General features: G+C 39.3%; 2 protein-coding genes across 11 annotated transcripts in view; one reads left to right on the top strand and one right to left on the bottom strand.

Moving 5' to 3' along the window:
- The window catches only part of GSTCD (glutathione S-transferase C-terminal domain containing), a 56,613-nt gene extending 50,812 nt beyond the window's left edge, over nt 1-5,801 (bottom strand). For 2 of the 4 annotated variants that reach the window (XM_045537394.1, XM_045537397.1), the window contains exon 1: nt 5,717-5,801. The gene's annotated coding sequence lies outside the window, so the exon portion shown is untranslated. Of the gene's footprint in view, nt 1-4,147; nt 4,235-4,634; nt 4,840-5,716 lie in introns of those variants that run through there. The other 2 variants (XM_045537396.1, XM_045537395.1) reach the window with 2 other exon arrangements.
- A 23-nt stretch (nt 5,802-5,824) lies between these two features.
- INTS12 (integrator complex subunit 12) overlaps nt 5,825-21,183 on the top strand; it is a 29,561-nt gene continuing 14,202 nt past the window's right edge. For 3 of the 7 annotated variants that reach the window (XR_006731462.1, XM_045537404.1, XM_045537403.1), the window contains exons 1-6: nt 6,221-8,578; nt 9,835-9,999; nt 11,083-11,235; nt 12,912-13,099; nt 14,588-14,747; nt 19,244-19,390. Coding sequence is in view for 6 of the 7 variants with exons in the window: in XM_045537404.1 (XP_045393360.1) it covers nt 9,844-9,999; nt 11,083-11,235; nt 12,912-13,099; nt 14,588-14,747; nt 19,244-19,390 (804 nt within the window). In the remaining variant the exon portion in view is untranslated. The other 4 variants (XM_045537401.1, XM_045537402.1, XM_045537400.1 and 1 more) reach the window with 4 other exon arrangements.

Raw genomic sequence — 21,183 nt, 5'->3', positions numbered from 1 at the left:
CACTGTGTCTTAGTTTTTCAAGGGAGTAGAACATAGTTTTTGCTCAAAGTTTGCAAATCATAGGCAAAAGAAATCTTTATTTTCTTCTCCTTTGCTACCTGGAGAATGCCTTAGTGCATTAATTTTGTCATGAGCTTTAGGAAGGTGGGTACTATACAATCAACTTCTGTGTCTCTCGGGCATCTGGGCACAGCTCTTGCAATGTCATAGTACATTCCTGCCAAGCAGAGAAGCAGCGTCATTTGCGTTTTCTCAGTCTTGACAGGTGACACTGCACCTAGGCCTGAGAAGCGGAAGGCAGCAGACACAACCACAAACTTCAGGAGCCGAACAGAGCTAACAGAGTGTGCATCTCTTCCTGGATAGGCCAATTTGCCCGGGAATCTCGTGGAAGGGATAAACAGGTAAAACAAAACAAAACAAAACAAAACAAAAAAAATTAAAGCTTTGGCTTTATTATTTGGGAATCTTCAAAGATTTTTTAAAATTTTTTCCAAAGATATTTTTAACTGCCAGAATTAGTGACAGGCTTAATATTTAGGCATTTAGGCCTTTTCTGCATTCTCATTCTCATAAATATGTTAGTTTTGATAAACTAAAACATTTCACATATGAAAAGGGAAGTGAGTTTTTATAAGTGTTTTCTTATCTAAAACCATTTTACTACTTCACTCTGCGTGTGTGTGTGTGCGTGTGTGGAAAGAGTAAACGTTAAAAATAAGGATACTTCAAAATATGGTTAAAAAAAGGGGGTGAAAGATTTGTGCTCAAAATTCAAGTCCAGATCTATGCCATTATGTATAGTATCATATAACAGATAAATTATATATTAAATAATATATATTAAAGACCAAAGAGTGAATAACTGCAGCAAATTATGAACCAGTGATTTGTGTTTTTTTTTTTTTTTCCACATAAGCTCTCTCTGTGCCAGGAATTCAATAGCTCAATAAATGTTAGGTCAATAAACAAAGAATTTTAAATATTACATACATTTTACTGTCTACCTACTACATGCTGAGCACACAGAACTTGTGCATTACTTCTTTTATTTATTTTTTATTTAATTTTTTGTAGACAGGGTCTTTGTTGCCCAGGCGGGAGTGCAGTGGCAGCATCATAGCTCACAGCAACCTCAAACTCCTGGGCTCAAGCGATCCTCCTGCCTCAGCCTCCCGAGTAGCTGGGACTACAGGCACGTATCACCACACTCAGGTAATTTTTTTCTTTCTTTTCTTTTCTTTTTTGGTAGAGACAGCGTCTCACTATGTTGCCCCGGCTGATCTCAAACTCAAGCAATCCATCTGCCTCAGCTTCCCAAAGTGCTAGGATTACAGGCAGAACTTGTGCATTACTTCTAATTGTCACAATCCTTAAAAGCACATTTTATTTCCATTATACGGATGAAAACTGTACATCAGTCCAAAAGTATTAATTGAATTTACAAAGGGATCTTATTTGAAGAAATAGGTATTTTTCTAATATAAATAGCACAATTTTATAAACTTAGAATTTCATAAACTGAGGTGTATTATAATTTTATTGCAGCCGCAATTTTACCAAAGTGAAAATCATCAGAAATTATGTTATTCTAAGCAAGTATGCTCGTCTCAGTACTCCCTGATTAAAAAAACGTCCATTCCGAAGGCCAGGTCACTTGACAAGTCTCAGCCCTGGACTAAGGTCTTCGGCACTTCCTTCCTGATTCCTTTTACTGGATACTCCCCAGACTTCTCAGGGAGCCATGGCTCAGTGCTTTGCCCGTTTCTAAATTTACATTCATTTCTTTGATTACTGGCTTTCAAACTTTTGATCACGCCACACAATGAGTAATAAATTTTATAATGCAACTCACTAGATAATGAATAAGACTGAAACAAAAATGTCACAGTATTATTACTTGGGATACATCTGATATTTTTTACTCTGTACTCTTTTTTTTTTTTTTTAAATGCTGGTTGTTACTAAATTGATTTTAACGGGGCCCAACTCACAATATTACAACAACGTTCTAGGTGATCTCTAGTGCCATAGCTTTAAATATCATCTGACTTCTATATTCACATCTCAGCTACATCCTGGCCCCATGAACTCCAGACTCCTATATTCTATTAATACTTGACATCTCTACATGGATGTGTTTCTCAACCTTCTCCCCTTCCCCTGTGTTCCACTTCTTGGTAAAATGGCAACACCATTTATCCAGATTCTCAGGCCGTAAACTCTGAGTCCCACTCCTTTCTCTGTGTCTCTCACCCTGCCATCTCTACCTTAGAAATACATGCTAAATACAACTCCGTCGCACCTCCACCATTACCACCTTAATCTCAGTCACCACCAGCACTTACAAGGACTATTGCAAAAGCCTGTTAACTACTTTGCTCCACTCTCCACACAATGGTCCATGCTTCCATAGTCTGGGTGATCCTCTGAAAACATAGATCAGATCGTGTCCCCTGCTCAAAACCATCCAATGGCTCCCGAGCACACTTAAGAGTAAAATCCAAATTTCCTATTATGACCCATAGGCCTAAGGTGACGCTAGCTATCCCTCGTTTAGACTTCATCTCCTATCCTTCCTCACTCCCTTCCAGCCATGGTTCTCCTTGTTGTTCTTGGAAGATGCCAGAAATGCTCCCACTTGAGAATTTTTGTACTTGCTATTCCTTTGCCTAGAATGCTCTTCTCTCAGATATTCACATGGCTTGCTCCCTCATTTCACTGATTTCTCTACATCAATACTGCCTCAGAGCAGCCTCTCCTGACTACCTGAACTAAAAAAGCACTCCCATTACTCCCAATCCTCTTACCCAGCTTTCTTTTCCTTCATAGCACTTACCAGCTAACATTATAATATCACCAATGCTTAATAGTACTTATATTTTAGTTGAAGGAGTACATGAATTAACTTACATAAATGAATGTCAGTAATCACTGTCATGAGTACTACTGAGAACCTCAGTACAACATGAACCTCATTCTTCACAACACCATCCTTTTACTTCCAAATTAATAAATCTACTTTAAGGGCCAACTAAGTATAAATTAAAATGAAGACACAGGACCACCTTTGTGAGCCGACTCAGAAGAAGTATAACTGGAGTCTATTCCAAATTTGTAAATAAAGCACAGAAGTTTTTATGTATATTGATATTCAGGCAAGAGAACTAGGAATCTTAACTAGATCCTATATACTTAGCCTGCAAGTAGAATATTTATACAATAAGAATTATAAAGTGATGGATTAGAGCCCAGACTCTTGAGCCAGACCTACCAGGTACAAATCCTGGTTCTGATTCTTAGTAGCTATAAAGAATTTTTATGCGCCTTGGTTCCTCATTTATAAAATGGCAACAATAACAGTACTTACCTACATTATGCTGTGAGAACAGAATAATTCCTGTCCCATGGTTAGCCCCTAAATAAATACTAGCTACTATTATTCATTTATAAGTTATCTCCAAATCCTTATCCATTGACACTATTAAAACATACAAACGTTGATGTGCAAAACCCAAATCATGTTTGTACTGCCAAACTTCTTCCCACAAAAGGTAAGGGATTCATGTTAAATTGAAAAGTTCTCCCCCTTCCCTCCAAATATTGCAAAACCTTGTTTGTTACTTACTGAGGCTGAAAGATGGAGAGTCAAGAAATGGCACAATATAAAAGGGAAGTCCTTAGTCCACATGCATATTAACAGATTATACTGTGCAAAATAGGTAGTTCAGCACAGTCTGCAAGTATGGGAAAATTACAGAACTCTTATTTTAAAGGTTAAAATTTAAATCTGCTTAAATCCCCTCCTACATTAAATGTTCAACATTTTTAACATTACAACTTAGCTTGTGTTTTATACTTTTCACAAAACAACACTATTTGGTTGCAAGTCCCACCCCATTTTATTACAATAATATAGATTTTTTGCAAAAAAAGCTTACCCGTACGGAGATAAATAGTAGCTAATTACCTTAAACGTTAAAGGTCAAAGATAACAAAAAAGCTGAGCTTTTTCAGAGCTCATTACATGATGTACTGTGGGATACAGTTAAGTCCTAGAGGACAAAAGCCTATAATTAAAATTAGCTGTTTTCTTATCTGGGCTAGAAGTAGAAAAAAAAAAATGTTTTAAAGTAAAAAAGCTTACCGTAACCTTAGCCATGGAGAAAGGGTGTAATCTTTTCTCTGGAGAATCAGGGAATCACTGGTTGCCATGGAGTCATAATGCTTGCAGCTAAACCCAACCTCATAATTAACAGGGATCCAACAGCACAAAAGGCTAACACATTAGAAACACCAGCAACGCTGAAATAAAACTACTGAATCCTCACAGCAAACAACACCTGTGCTTGGTATGATCTAAATGGTTTAAATCCCTGCCTCCCAAGGACTAACCGTAACAGAATTCAGCAGGATACTTTCGATACTTGAGGATAAAAACAACATATACCAGGGAACTGCTATACTATAGGAGATGGGTTAGTTGGCTGTCCCCAGAATTTAGTTTCGAGGCCTGCTAAATTGTTGCTGTTAGAAAGGCCAATTGGTTACTCAGTATTTCTTCTTATTTCAAACCACAGGTGAGGATACAAAACCTACAAAGTAAAACAGGTTTAAAAAAAACAAACACAAACCTTGATGGGCCCAGGACTACAGGAAAAACGATTCTCAAATCTCTTTGACTTTTTCAGTCTTATTTTTGAAGTTAGGCCTTAGAACATGAAGTCGGGTATAATAACCTAAACGCAATTCCCAGCGATGAGTACGCTTAAGGCAAACCTCCCAGCAGCCTGCGCTCCTCACCAGATAGTTTAAGGAAAAAAAAAAAAAAACCACATAGATTAATATCTGACATATGAAATACGACAGCAAATCGCTCAGTTGTGGTGTTATAAGTTTATTTCCATAGCATTTAAGTGACCGTGTTTATATGTTTAAATTTGTCGCACCGCTGGTTCTTGCTTGCTACCTTTTGCATCTTCTCCTGTAAACACTGTTTCTACAGATACGCTTAGAAAACAACACAGTAGCACACGACATTCTTCATCAACTTAAAACAAAACATATTACTAAATGCTGGCCTTTTCTCGAGGGTCAAGAATTTGCAGCAAGGAATGGGATGCTGGCATCAAGAATAAAGGGGAAAACGAGTCACCGGGTCCCCAAACCAGGTAGAGGCGGGAGGGAAGCACGAGTCTCAGCAAACGTGTCTGGAGCCAGAGCAACTCGGGCAGCTCGAGACAACTTTCTGCAGAGGTCAGAGCCCGAGCGGACGCCATCAGGTCCCCAGGACGCGGGTCCCCTGCACCTGGCTCCTCTCATCGGGAGGGACAGGAGACGAGAATCATGCGTCCCAGAGCAAACGAGCTGGCGCGATCCCCGGGGTTTCCGCATCGCGTTTAAGAGCAAAGACCCCGGAAGCCGCCACAACCGGAAGCCGCCACAACCGGAAGCCGCTCCCGTCCCCCGCCGCGCAGACCGGCTCGGCGACCAGCCCGGCGATGCGCACAGCTGAGACGCGGCCCGGGGCGCCCAGCCCGCCCCCGCCGGGCTCGTGGGGCTGCGGCGGCCCCGGGGCGGCACGGACACCGGCGACCCCACGCCCCCGTCGCTGCCGCCCGTCCCCGCACCCTCGGCCCCGTCGACCCGGACGCAATCAGCGGTCCCCGGAAGGTCGCGCGGGCTGACCGGGTGGCGGCACGAGCGGCCTCTTTACCTGGTCGCAGGGGCGCGGCCAGGCAGGGAGGGTGCGTGGGCCGCGTCGGCGACCCCGGCCGCCTCGCGTCTGCTCGCCCAGCCGGAGCCGCTGCCGCCCGCGGACTACACGCTTCCAAAGAAACCGGGGAAGCAAAACACCGAAGCACCACATCCGGAAGGCGGCCGCGCCGGCCCTCATTCATAATCCGGCGAACCGGAAGAGAGATTCTACGTCACTTCCTGCTGTGGCACCGCCAAACGTTTCCCCCTCGGCCCTGCAGCCGGAACCTTTGTTTTCCCGCCGTCGGAGCCGGCTAGGGCGGGGACGGGATCGGAAGGGGCCAGCGGGAACGCCCGGGGCGGTGAGCTGTGACGAGGGACCCGGCTCCGGGTCGCCGCTGGGTGGCTCGAGACCCCCGCGAGGGCCGAGGGTAGCTCCGCGGGGACTCCGTTCCTCGCTCCTCGAGGGGAAGGCTCGGAACTCGCGGGCGGTGGCGCGCCGCTCCCGGTGCGGGCTGCGCTTCCCGGCGGGGGGCGCTGGGGACCCGGGGCCTCGTCTCGAACCTTCCTCGGGGGGGGTTGGCGACTTCTCCGGGCAGCCCCTCTTTCCCTCCGTCGTCTCTGGCTGCTCTGTCGAGGGCCCCGCGGGGCCTGCGGTGCGTGTCGCTGCGGTCGGAGCGCGGACGTCCCTTGTGCAAACGCCGTCGCCTCTGCGCCGCTCGCCCCCTTCGGGGTCTGTCCTCCTCCTGCCGCGGGGTCCCCAAGGCCTCGGTGGAATCCAGAGCCGAGGACGGAGTGGAGCAGAAACAAGGGACAGCGCCTTGAAGGGAATTGCTTGTTGCAAGGGGTTGCAAGAGCTTGCAAAGGCGCGAACGACCAGGTTTCCTAGAGCTGTTACTAAGTAGCAACCCGGGTTCAACGTTGCACCCCGTGTGCAACAGACTGAGCGTCCTTCGCTCGCGCACGCGCAGACGGTCGGCTTGGGCCTCCTCCAGAGACTGGCAAGTAGCGTGGAAAACGGATCTGGGGGAAAGCACGCATTTATGTTCATGCACGAGTGTCCAGTTTAAGTTGGAGAGGTCGCAGAAGCCCCCAAAGTGGCATTTTTGCAAAGACTTCAGTTCATTCATTCAATAACTATTTTTGAGCACCGGTTGGTTCCACATGCTGGGGAAATAGCAGGGAGCAAAATGAATCCCTGCCGTTGGGGAGTTTGCATTCTGGTGGGATTCGTGAGTTTTGGGATTCATGGATTTAGGCCCAGGTGAAAGATTAGGAAGAGAGAATTGCAGATAGGGATACTGCACAAGTCCCAAGTCGTGAAAGAAGTGATTTTTGTTTTGTTTTGCTTTTCCTGTTTCAGTGTTTGGGGGGTTTTTTTGGCGGAGGTGAGTGATGGGAGATTGTAGTCAAAAAGAATACTTGTGTCAAGTTTCAGATTTTGCTGGCTCAAGCTGAAGATACTTGAGGTTGAAGATCTAAATGAAATGGATATAGAACGTTGGAAAAGATCGTCAGTGTAAATGCCAAAGTTGTTAAAGATGATGGCAGGGGGAGAAGAGGAAGGTGAACTTGGTGCCAGTGTTGTATACGTTAGTAACGGTGAAGGTGCAGGTGTGGATTTCAAGAGGAGACGTTGACATGTGGTGGTCTTGGAATATTTTTCTAAAAGCAGCAATATAAAGTAAGGTCTCCTTAGACGTCTGTTTGCTCGTTGAGGGGAAACGAGTCAAAGGAACACGATTTTGGAGAAGGTTTTAAGGGAGGCGATGTCTTTGGGGAGAACCATAAAAGTAACAGAAAAGAAGTGCTTCAGGGAAAAGTGGAACATACAGAGAATGTGTTGGTAATGGGCAGGGGGTCGAAGATGATTGGCAGCTAGCAAGGAAGTTAGTGTGAGAGGGAGGAGGGCTGAGCTGAACGAGAGTGCTGGCGGGATTTGCAAGGGGCAGCTTGTTTGTACCTTAAAGCAGCCATGGTGTATAAGAGGGAAAGTGGAAACTAAAACTTGCTTTTCTTATTTATTCCATGAGTAAAAGAACCGAGCATACTTCCATATATATGTGTTTAGTCATCAATTATATACCGACTCTGTTATCCCCCTGTATACAAGTAGCTTTTTTAAATAATAAAATTAAATAGAAATTTTAATATTTTTTCTCTCGTATTGCACTGCAGGGGGCACTGGTCTAGTGGTGGGATATGTTAGTAATTTAGGGCAAGGGCACAAAGCCCGTTGAGTTTGATAATTGCAGGATCATGTAAAAAGAACTGACTCCAGGGTTCCAATCAGAATGTTGGTGACTTCTGTAGTCACCTGCTGACTCTGACACCTCATCTGTGACTGTAGAAATACATAACAATGAATACTCTGCTTCCATTTTTCAGCACGGAAATTTCAAGTAATGGTTTTTCTAACACATTATTACAAGGATTATTCTAGGTATCAACCCTTTTCTCGGTACCCAATAAAACAGGATAAGTGAACTACTATGGCCTTTAGCTATGTAAAATTAGATCCACAGAAAGATTAGGCTGTCTTCCCCTTGTGCATCTGGAAGAGTGGCAGGTTTAGCCTTTTAATCGTGGAAATTTTATTGAGGAGATATTTTTTCCTCAGAACGTGTATGGTGACCAGTCCTGTGAGTAAATTTAAAAATAACCTCTCTGTACCTCTCATTATGTAGAGGTGATGTATGTGATAATACGATATGAAGAGGTGACAGGCTGCTTCTCAGTTTTTTTACGTTCTTACTAATACAACAGTTTGAAATGAGGTTCCTTTTTCATTCTAGTGTTGGCCTTTCGACCCCTTTTCATGGATGATTCAGGTGATATTTTACTACAGCACAGAATTTGGCAATAATTTTGAGGTTATCAAGTAGGTAACTGATACCTTCTTGGGAACTTAAAAAAAAACAGCCTGGGGGGGGCGGGGCGTGTATGTTTCCTCTCAGACCTGGAAAGGGGTGAGGAGGGAAGTAGGTGGAGGGAACAGACAATCCACTTGCAGGCTGTGCTCTCATCTGCCGAGAAGGTTTTGGTGGCGTCAGGAACCCCTGAGAATGGGACGTGCCTGTGGAATTGCCGACAGGGCCGTTACTGTGGCAGCTCAAGTGTGTTGCAGGATTCTAGTATTAACCTCAAGAATAGAGGAGGGTCTCAAGCTGTGGTGGTAATATACTGATCAAAGGATTGAACACAAAGAACACATGTTTATTTTAATAATTCTTTGCCTGGAGAGGTGTCTGAAGAGGTGACAACCAGAAGTAGAACCACATATAATAGCATTGATATTAACTGAAAACAAAACGGGGTTTTAATGCTGTGAAATTTTGTAAGTCATTGACATGTATCTTTATCCATCTTGGCTGTTTTGTAAGCTCTGTAGGACAGAGAGCATCATCATAGGTTCTGTGGGAGATAGATTGTGTATATATGTATATATATTTATGTATACATATATATATTTTTTTAAGCAGCTGTGGTACCATCCCTCAGAGACCTTGCTTTTTAAAAATAGGTTAATGCATAAGATACCACGATCTAAATGTGATCTAATAAGATTATCAGTATGTTTCAAGATTGGGGCAGAGGACTAAGGAGGCAAAATTTTAAAAAAAAAGAGAGTTGAGGTCAAAGCAACCTCTACAGCACATCACTTAATGCCCCTTTAACCATTGCCCTCCTGTGACACCCCCTACACATACAAACACATCATAGTGAATCTTCGCTTTTTGTTATGGAAGGACGGTTTGAGAGAAGAAATTTTGATATAGAGTGAACCTGACCTAACCACATCAGGTTCTGTGTACTGAAATTACAAAGTGTGTCTTTGAAAACAGGTGAGACGGGGCCCTGCAGCAGGGAGACGCTTATCGGGATTTGAAACTTTGCCATGGATATAGATACACAGGAAACTGATAATGCTGGCTGTTTCCGCAGAAAAGAATTAGATACTGTGGGTCAAGATAAGAAGGAAATTTACTTTTATCTGTAATAACCTTTTGGACATTTTAAATTTTGTATCATGTGCACAGTATAATCTATTATAAACAAAGAACAAAATGGATAAAACTTTGACATAGATCATTGCACGTTGGCTCTAAATTACTTCTCGCTCTTTCTTTCCTTCAGGTGTTTGCAATGGCTGCCTCTGTGAACTTGGAACTTGATCCCATATTTTTGAAAGCGCTGGGTTTCTTACATTCAAAGAGTAAAGATTCTGCTGAAAAGCTAAAAGCACTGCTTGATGAATCTTTGGCTCGGGGCATTGATTCAAGTTACCGTCCATCTCAAAAGGTACCTGCATGAATAAAAAGCTCGGAAAGAACAACTTCTAAGCTGAATTAGATACTTGTTGCAAATACTGCAAGATTATACTCAATTTTTTTGTTGCACACATGATACAGTTTTCAGTTTAATCTGCATTATTATTAACATTTGCTCCATTGCTTTACTAAGCCTACACCAGTGATCAACAAACTTTCTGTAAAGAACTAAATAGTAAATAATTTTTTTTAGAAACGGGGTCTTGCTATGTTGCCCAAGCTGGCCTCAAACTCCTGAGCTCAAGTGATCTTCCTGCCTCAGCCTCATGTCTTCCTGGTGGAAATATAAAATGGTACCGCCACTTTGGAACACAGTTTGGCAATTTCTTAAAAAATTAAGCATATGCTTACCATGTGAGCTAGACATTGTACTCCTAGACATTTATTCTAGAGAGATGAAAATATATGTCCATACAATGACTTGTACATGAATGTTTGTAACAGCTTTCTTTGTAATATCCCCCAAACTGCAGACAACCGAAATGCCCATCAATAGGTAAATGTATAAACAAATTACGGTATATCTATACAACGGAATATCATTCCGCAATAAGAAGGAATAAACTATGGATACACTCAACAATGTGGATGAATCTCAATATACTGATTAAAAGAAGCCAGACAAAAACGGGTATTATATAGTTACATTTATATACATTTCTAGGAAATTTGTAACTAATCTATGGTTACAGAGAGATCACTGGCTGCTTGAGGTTGGGGGACATAGTTTCTCCAGGATACATACCTGTAAGGGTGTGATTACAGACAGCGCCGAGGAAATCTGAGGGGACGATGGAGATGTTCATTATATTGATTGTAGTGGTTGTGTCACTGGTGTATGCATATGTCAAAATGTATCAAATTTGACACTTTAAGTACAGTTTGTATATCATTTGTATCTTAATAAAGTTATTTAAGAGAAGGATGTTACATTGGTTATAACATAATGTCTTAATTTTTAAGTGAACATTGTTTAGATTTATAATATGTTTTTTATGATGTGTTAGGTAGTCTGAATTTTTAATTACTGGTACTTTTTGATTTCACTTTTTAGGATGTGGAACCACCCAAAATTCCAAGCACAAAAACTGTCTCCATTAAGCAAGAACCCAAAACGTCATCCAGTCTTCCGTCTGGCAGTAATAATGGCAAGGTCCTCACAACTGAAAAAGTAAAGAAGGAAGCTGACAAGAGACCTGCTGATAAAGTAAGCTTTTTTTTAATCTATTTAAAAGGGAAAAAGAGTAAATCAGTTGTTCCACAGGCAGAAAGAAACAATGTTTTGTGCCTACTTCTTTTATAATAATGGGTATAGGCATGTAGTGATCACTCAGTAAATATATTTTGCTAGTTATAGATGTTGACTTTTTGAAAAAATGAGTCAAATTTAGAAATTTTTTGATTGACATTAAATGGTTAATTTTTTAAAACTATTTACTGAAGTCATTGTCAACAAATATTTGAACCCTAGGGGGTACTGTAGTTTTTTGGGTATAAACTTTATCCACACCTCAGAGATTCTAGACGGAACAGTGGTTGAAAAGATAGAGAGGAAAGAAAGATGTATTAATAAATGACTAAACATGAGCTTTGTTGTAGAACGGCATGCACCTCAACAGGGCTGCAGATAATTCTTGGATTGTCTGTTTTGAATGATTTTCACAAATAGTAGTTAAGATTTTAGAAATTAGTAAAAAATACATTGAAATATTATCTTCAGTAAGTCCTGCCTCATGGTGGGGCATAGTATGTATGTTTTCATACTTTTACTAAATAGTGACTATTCATAAACTATATTACTTTTTCTACTTTTAAATTTACATAAATGATATACTGTGTATATGTATTCTTTGGTAACTTTTTCTCCAGGCAACAATGTGAGGTTTTTCTTTGTTTTTGTTTTTGAGCATATTATGGGGGTACAGACATTTTGGTTACATGAATTGAGTCAAAGTTATAAGCGTGTCCATCCTCCATATACCGCGCACTGTACCCATTTGGTATGAATAACAATGTGCTTTTGTAGTTTATGTCGCTGCCTCTAGAGCTGGTTCTTTCTTTTAGCTACCATATAATATTCATTCTATAAATAAACCCATTTATCTGTTTCCCTACTGATGAGCAATTAGGTTATTTCTGCTTTTTCTCCATTACAATGAAGTGTAATTGACCTCTTTTGTATCTATCTCTTTGCAAATGTGTTGGTAGTTTCTATAGGATGTATGCGTGTAAGTCGATGTAACACAGCATCTTCAGTGTTAATAGGCATTGCCAAAAGTGGATGTACTAAATCTGTGTTCTCATCAACAAAATGTAAGATTTCTAAGTTCTCCATGTCTTATCAGACTTTCTAATTTTTGCCAAGCCAACAGGTATAGCAATTATATTTTAAAGAAAGGAGCCAGAATTAGCTTCGAAGCAAATATGGCAATGTGTGAAGTCTGGATCACTAGTAGATAGCGCAATATTTCTTTCAATGTTTGTTAAATATTAGTAGTTTATAATTAAAAACACTCAAAATAAAATATAGCCTTATTAGTGAGAATGTTTTCTTAATTCAAAGCATCTTATTGGGAGAAAAGAGGCAGTATAAGTAAAACCATTGAACTTCCAGAATTCTTTGATAGAAGAGTACAAAGGAAAATACCGGTGTATGTTGTACGCTTCTGATTTATTTATTTCTATCTTGCTGGTTTCTTTTAATGTACTGATTATAAATTAGTTACAATTCTACACTAATGTGCACATCTGTCCCTAACTGTATGAAAATATCTATGAAATGGAATTGATCGTCACATACTGTCCTTATTCATTTCTCAGTGATTTAAAGTTTATTCTGCCATGTTGTTTTCATTATTATATTCTGACGTGTGCTTTTTATAGATGAAATCAGACATCACTGAAGGAGTTGACGTTCCGAAGAAACCCAGACTGGAGAAGCCAGAGACGCGATCCTCTCCCATTACCGTCCAGACCAGCAAGGATTTAGCCATGGCCGACCTTTCCAGTTTTGAAGAGACCAGTGCTGACGATTTTGCCATGGAGATGGGATTGGCCTGCGTTGTTTGCAGGTAAGCTGTCCCTTGCCGCGGGTCCTCTTGTTTCTTTGCAAACAGCAGACAAGTCCCCCCCACACCCACCTGCCAAATCAGAGCAGTTGTTGGGTGTTTTCTGTTTTGTTTTTATTATCTGGGAGAGGGAGGAGACAAGTAGATGATGCCTTATGACCTGCCGGTGTAGCAGTTTAGCATCCTGAAAATTGGAGAATATCTCTTTGTGGCTTCTTTAATCTGTTATGGTAACATTTTCTGCATTTTTGGGTTCTAGAGGGAAAGTGATTATCGTATTTCTCTTCAATCAGGAAGAGTCTGGTCAGTAGGCTCAATTAATTCCATCTTTCTTTTTAAAACTGTGTTGCTTTTTTCCCTGAATTGTTGATGAAATTTATAAAAATAAACTGTTAAAATAATTTCCTAAAACACTATTAAGTCTTTTCCTAAGGATAATGAAAATGAAAGAAATGGTTCTTGTAAGTTATTCTGATTAGTGTCTTCTAACATGGAGGAATAATTAAAACGTAGATAACTTTGCTTAGTAGAAGATACATTTTAAAAATCAAAAATAACTAGTTAATAATACTTATATGATAATAACCAGATACTTAATAATAATACTAAATAACATAAACTTCTCAATGCCAGGAGCTAAGTTTTTCATTGTTAATGGCTTTCATTGCTTAGCACAAAAAAAATTGCCATCTTTGTTGCTGTTTTCATCATAAAAATTTTCAATTCTGGTGCATTGGGAGTGAATAAATAACTATAAGCTTTTGTGAACGTAATAGAGAATGACTTAAGGTGTTTCTGAATAGAATCATTTATTAGAGAGTCATTGTTTTCACATGTATTTGTTTATTCCAACCTTTATCTACTGTGAAAGTTACTATGTTATAAATAAGTGATAAGGTAACAATGGAGAGAGGTCTCCCTTCATCAGGAGACTTACTGGGATAATCTGAGACCATGGTGATTGCTTTTTGTGCTGTCAGAACTCATACTTTTTTAAATACATATTGCTACATTCTATTCAGCTGCTCGGGCATTTGTTGAACACCCTAGGTGTGCACACTAACGTGCCAGGCACTGTAGATAATTAGGTCCAGTCCCCACCTTCAGATAATTTGTATTAATGAGGAAGGTAGAACAACATGTAGCTAGCTAATTTAAAGGAATTTAATAGAGATACAAAGAAAATGTTATGAAACTGTTGTAGGACTACTCAAAGTCTAACTTCTGAGAGAGAGAAAAAAATTACAGTGAGAAATGACAAGGAGAAAATAGCCAAATTTAATTAAGGCACCTTATATATTTATTAATGGTTGAGCATAAGCTTGAAAAGGAATGAAGTGCCAGTTCCATGGACTTGGGTTTTTTTTGCTCTTTGGTTTTCTGGAACTTTTTTTTCCCTTTTTGTATACCAAACTGTACTAGAACAATTCTGAAATGACTTTAAATTGTTACATTCGAGAAAGTATAATATGTAATGGTATATTTTCTCAGGCAAATGACTGTGGCGTCTGGTAATCAATTAGTTGAATGTCAGGAGTGCCATAACCTCTACCACCAAGATTGCCACAAGCCCCAGGTGACGGACAAGGAAGTGAATGACCCTCGCCTGGTGTGGTATTGTGCCCGGTGCACCAGACAAATGAAGAGAATGGTAGGAATCATGTTTTCCTTTATTTTGATCAGTGTGTGTCACTTGTTCGTTGTTATGTGCTTTGAAAACAAACATTTGAACATTTAAGATATTGAAAAAAATATCTAAGCTGATTATGTAAATGTTTGTATGTACAGTAATGCATAGTAAACGCAGATTGATGTGTCTATGCCTAAAGACCAGACCGTGGTATATGCATTTTTCTCTGTTCAGCTTTTACGTTATTCTAATATAGATAAACAAACAGAACTGGTGACCTACAAATGATGAATATTCCTTACTGGTATGTCAGTGTATTTATAAACACATTAAAGATAGTATAAAGTACTATGGGAGGGGGTTAGATGCAGAGCCCCAGTCTCTGTTGAGAAGGAAATACAGAAACTTGCTGAGTGAGTGTAAACCACCAAACGCGTGTGTGCAGGGTCATGGGGCTCTGTGTTCCCATCTGCGTTTCTCTGTTCCTCAGTTTGTCCTTCTGATTGTCTTCGACCATTTATCTCATTCTCCTCATACACTTTTCTCTTTTCACTGTTCACTTACATAACCACCCTTAATATCACACTGAATCGTGTTTTCATTTGTTATTGGATAGTTTCTCTAACTTTTATTCATTTATAAAGGAAATAAATGATAAATGAATTTCATAGTTATCAAGGAGCTGCTGTGTACTTGATGGACCTGTTCCCTCCTCCCCTTCCCGTCTCTCTTCCCTTGCCTGAGATTAGCGGCTCTTAATCGAAGAGTTCTCATGTCTTAAATGAATTTCTACACAACTTAAATTTGTCTGACCAGAGATATCTTTCTAAGGTCAGAAGTACTTAGTGAAAAGTAAAAATTCAAGACATCTATTTTGCTATTTAATCAGTTAAATCAGAAATAGAAAATGAAAAGTGGTCAGATTTTAATTATATTTGTAACAGGAAACTTTTGTGACAAGTTACAATTTTTTCTGTTTAGTTTGATTTTTATTTTCATTTAAACTAGCTCTCTAGGATTTTGACCAAAATTATTACAAATGAGCAGTGTAGTACATTCCAGAGCATTGATAAGAAGCCACTAAGAGTTGATAACTGCCAAAAGAAACAAGTTGTGACAGTAATCTCTCTATAGTATACCTTCAAAGTCTTTTTCAGGTATTATTATTTCACTGTAACTCTTATTAGCTAAGCACTAGTCTCCCCAGATTTTTTCTCCCCCATTTGTTGTGACTTAGTTTATACCAAATCTGTGTTTATGGTTCTAACCCTTTTTCTGCAGCTGACTAGCTGAGTAGATATCCTACAGGTACTTTAAGTTCAACATCTTTAAAATTAAAATTGTTCTCTTCTCTACTCAGTTTTTTTTTTTTTCACAGTTACTTGAGCTAGAAAACATTGTCTTTGATGCCTCTCTTAATTCCCTATCCCTTTGTTTCCCAGATTTGTTAATTCTACCTCTTACGTATCTCTCAGATCTGTTCATTTCTCTTTTATTACCCTGCTCTACAAATCCATCATTACTTGTTTATTGCAATAGCCCTTAAGAAATCTCTTTGCTTCCCTTCAATCCACTTGACTCACTACAGTTAGATAATTAGAATTATTCTTCTAAAATGTTGATCTGACTTTGTCTGCTTGAATATGCCGTGTGGCTCTCAGTTACTTATGTAACGAGGTTCAGCTTCTTAGTGGGCACACATGGACTCGGTCCTTCCCTGCCAGGTCTGCCTCACGGCCTCCTCTCTCCCTGCTTCACCGTGTGCGCCCACACTCTGGCCGTGCCAGACTACGCGTGTCGCTCCCTGAACATGTGGGCAAACTTTCGTGTTCCCCGGTGTTTTGCTTCTCAGCTTCTTCTCTTCATCTGGGATACTGTTTATTCTTGATTTGCTTTGCAAATTAAATGTCTAATGCATTTATCAATAAAACCATGTCTTATTCATTGGCATGGCACCAAAGCAGAGCACAGGGCCGGGCACATTCTCCATTCTCTTGTTCTCATTGTAAGGTGAGTCAAGTAGAGAAAATGTATTAATAGATTAGTTCCAGAAATCAGCGGTCAGTGCAGTGTGTGTGTCCAAGAGTCGAGGTACTGAATGGGGAGCCATGGCTAATAGTAGAGTGACGAGGCTACACGAAGAACAGATGTGGGGAAATCCCAGAAGACATCGTCTAAAGTCAGCCTGAAGATCGGGGTCCAGTAAACATAACATTTAACACGAGAGAGGCATTTGGAACAGTAGGACTGTAAATCCAGTCGCTCTAACTAGAATTGCTTTGAGTAAGATTCTCATGTGTTCGTTGGTTATTGCTCCAAGGTGTCTCAAAGGTGGCATAATTAGCATCCAATATCCTCTTTCTCCTTGCACTAATTTCTCCAACTGTAGAACCTTCTACACGTATGTTATTACAAGAAGACCTTGGTGAGAAGGTTGTGATAGTGTATTATAGGTTCCAAGGTCAGTCTTTAGTTCCATGATTTTCTCTCAACCCAGTGATGGGTTTTGCCCCCACTCAATTAAGAGACTCATATAACTTACTTCCCCGGCTCTCACTCTGAGGTAGTAACACACTCGGACTCGGCAGGATTTAGAAATATGTGGGTGTTTTGATCAGTGCCATACTGGCAGTTGGGGCCTGAGTGGGGAGTTTCACACATTCTGCAATGTATGAAGCAATTACCCAGAGAAAAACCGTGGTGCCTTTGTTGAACAACACCGAGTCGGCAGTTATATCCTAGTTCCCAAAACTGGCATTACCAGCAAAGGACAAAGGGTTCTGGGCATTTCTTACTCAGCTTCTAAGGAGCTGGGTAAAATAGGGAGGCAGAAGAGATCCAAAGATCATGTCCTAGGCAGAGGCCCTTTCTGGGCTTCATAATCAGTGTTCATCTGCTAAAATATACAGGTTAGGTTGGTCGTCAGAGTCTAGCTCTGGAATGGTAGGTGCGGGCAGAGGGGCAGTGTGAGATTGGAGGCCGTGGTCACGGAGCCATGTGTCTCTGAGTTACTGTGAAGCTGCATTTGCAGTAGAGGATAGAGTGCCCCTCCTTTCCTGCTTGCAAGAGATGCTTTACCACGGGGAGTCTTCCAGCATCTTTAATATTCTTAATCTGAATGCTGCTTTGTAAGGGATGCTTGCAGGTAAATGTACTTTGATGTGAAAAGTGTATAATGTAAAAAGTGACATGAATTAAGATTTAAGGGTCAAAATTACATAGTACAGCAAACAATAGCACAAGGAACGAAAAGTTCTTTCTGAGAGGGAATAAAAATTAAAAAAAAAAAAAGATTATTGCAAGAATGTCTAAACAAGGATAAAACAGGCCAAATTCAGGCTTCCAAAAATGGGAACAAGTTATTAATAAATTGCCTGGTATAGCATTCTGTGGACTCATGAGGGTTGTCCAAGACTGTGGAATGGCTGGCTGGGGGCAGCTTTCCCCATCCAGGGTGGGTGGGCGCTTCTGGATTCTGTTTGATTATCCTCTGTAGATAATTATGAATAAACAGTCACTGTTGTGTCCAGTTCTCAACATGGGCCAGACATTGTGCTCACCTCTTACATAATCATCATCATCCTCACAACCTACCTTCGAAATAGATGGTACTTGTTATCATTTCACAGATGGAGAGAATGAGGCTTTTAGAGATTTACGTATTTTACTTGAAGTAACATGGCTGGGAAAGTAGTGAGCTGGGTTTTAATCCCAGCTCTGTCTGACTCCAGAGAACTGAGCTCTTAAACGCTGGACTGTACCGTCTGCATAGTTATGAGTATCTACCTGGAAAACACTAAGAAACTAAAAACTGATTAGAGTTTATAGGACAGTTTAGTAAAGCACTTAGTTATAAAATAAAGGAAAAAATCAATTATTGGTCAAAATAAAACTGAAAATGCTTATAAAGGAACAATGGATATACATCCTTCTTTTGGAACATAGAAATTTGCGTTTGTGGCTCTAAGGATTTAGTGTGCCTAGATGTGCGGTGTGGAGAAACCTCAGAAAGGTCCGTCGTTTGTCCATCATTTTTCCCTTCCCATTCTGTATTTAAAACCATACAGATGGCCTGAGCTACGTTTTAACTTACCCTTTGTGACTCAGGGACTTACACCCTAAGAAGGAAACTCCTAAGTCTTTGACCAACCGAAATGAAAAATAAATGTACTTCATGATAAGTAAAGCTAACTAGTTACATACAGTTTGTGATTTTCCTTCTTTAAAAAAAAAAGTTTGGTTTGTCTTGTTAAAATTGTATTTAACCAACCCTATTCAGCATGATTTCTAAAGCTTACTATTATCTTTACTGTTTAGAAATTAATGAAATCTGTTAAACTATTAATATGTTGATGATAAAAATAATTTGTCTAAGAGCCTATGTATTCATTGTCATCATAACATTTTTTAATGTTGAGACCCATTTCACTTCAATGATGAGAACTCTGATAGATTAACCTTTTTGTGTGCATTTAATTAAGATTTTTTAATCTAATTTAATCCGCTGATTTTTGCAGGCACAAAAAACTCAGAAACCACCACAGAAACCAGCCCCTACAGTTGTTTCTGTAGCTCCAGCTGTCAAAGATCCATTGGTGAAGAAACCAGAAACTAAACTCAAACAAGAGACCACTTTTCTAGCATTTAAAAGAACGGAAGTTAAGGTATAGTACGTTCCATTTTTATCTGAGATTATATCTTTATTTAGTAGACTACACAATAGTTGCTTGACAAAAAATTTAAGGAGAAACTTTATGTACTAAATGGCTATATGTTAGAAATTAAGACTGCGCTACTGTTAGGTGGAAAAGGAACATTTGTATTATTATCTAATCTCTAACTTTGCTGTGTTTCTTTTTATCACAAACAGAAACAGTCTGCAATCACTCCTAAATGACATTCTTTACCATTCTTATGTGGTTAGATACTTACCTCCAATCAGGAATTTAGATTAAATTCTAAGTACCTTTGCCATCAGCAGCAATAGTTTTGCTCCCTATACTGTGTAAGCTGATTGGCCTCATAGCTTTTTTTCTTCCTACTTACTGGCTATTGAAAAAGTGTTCTTGCCATATTCTTGTCAAGAATATGGTTTTTTGGTTTTTTTTCTTTATTATCATGAACTTTCATGGTATCTACCTGTTATACTAAGGGACCATATTATCTACTAAGAATATCACCTTTCTCATTTCTAGATTTGCATCTTTGAAATAAGTTTACATTATTATTAATATTCTGGCATTTTGATGACATGAAATAAAAGAATTTTCTAATTTAATTTTATAACAAAAATTATATGTATTAATCATATATTACATACATGTAAATTATATGTATGTAATATGTATAAATTTACTGGGTTATACATTCCAATTTTAAGTGTAGTACTAAAAAAATATTAGCCTCAAATTCTCAAATATTTACTTGAGAAAATTCTAAAGATAATACCTTGTCTAAGCAATTATAAGTAGCAAGCTCAAGAACCTTGGTGTGATGAAAAAGAATGTGAATATAAAGTACTCTGAGAAAGATATTGATAATTGTATTTGTAGGTCATTTTTTATTTTATTTTACCAAGGAAGAATTGATGCCCAAGGGATATCCATTATTGATTTGTCATATAGGAACTTGGTAAATTGGAGTAGAAGTAAGAATAACTAATTTATTGAAACTAATTAGAGTTGCTATATTGTATACTTAATCACTTTTTGGTAGATTTTTATACTAACCCATTACGACTAAAGTATGTTTTTAGGAAATCCACCATGAAATCATTTTATGGCAAATAAATTAAGGCCTTGGCAGTCATGTTTGTTTTGATTAAAAGGTTTTTTGTTGTCTTTTGATAAAAGTGAATAAGTTTGTACTATGAAAAAAATCATTTCCATTCACACATAAAAAGCAAATGGCTTTTCCAATAGGATAATGGGCAAGAAAATATCTATTGTTAAAAGTACTTAAGAAATTTATTTTCTACATTGAAATAGTAAGAAATAAATAAACCTTTAAAAAATATATCAGGGAGTGAGTCAGTCCTACCCAAAATGTCGCTGTGCAGCCAGCAAAGCAATTGATGAAATTCTTTTTTCAGAAACAGGAATCTGTTGTGTGAGCCTCAGAAGCACAGACAAATTATGAAACTAAAATCATGAAACCTTTTTAATGTATCATAAAAGTTGTGTACTTCCAAGTAGTTAACTGTGTACATCTGCATATATTTTGCAGCGCTGTAGCTGTTGCTCAGAGTTTGGGAGAACATCTTTTTAATGGGTTTAGAATTTACATACAACTGTTTTCTTTCTCTCACACAGCCACTCAGTAAATGATTATTAAGTGAATCTCTTCGTCTCAGGTATCTTCTCCTGAATTTCCTGGGTATAAGCATTTTTGTCCATTAAGGGTGGATTCTGTTCTTGAAATGATCCACTAGTCATTTGTGGCAAAATCTAAAGAATTA

Source organism: Lemur catta, chromosome 26 (assembly GCF_020740605.2).
Source record: "Lemur catta isolate mLemCat1 chromosome 26, mLemCat1.pri, whole genome shotgun sequence".
Lineage (NCBI taxonomy): Eukaryota > Metazoa > Chordata > Mammalia > Primates > Lemuridae > Lemur > Lemur catta.
Note: the sequence above shows the minus strand (reverse complement) of the source record. Positions and strands in the feature narration are given on the sequence as shown.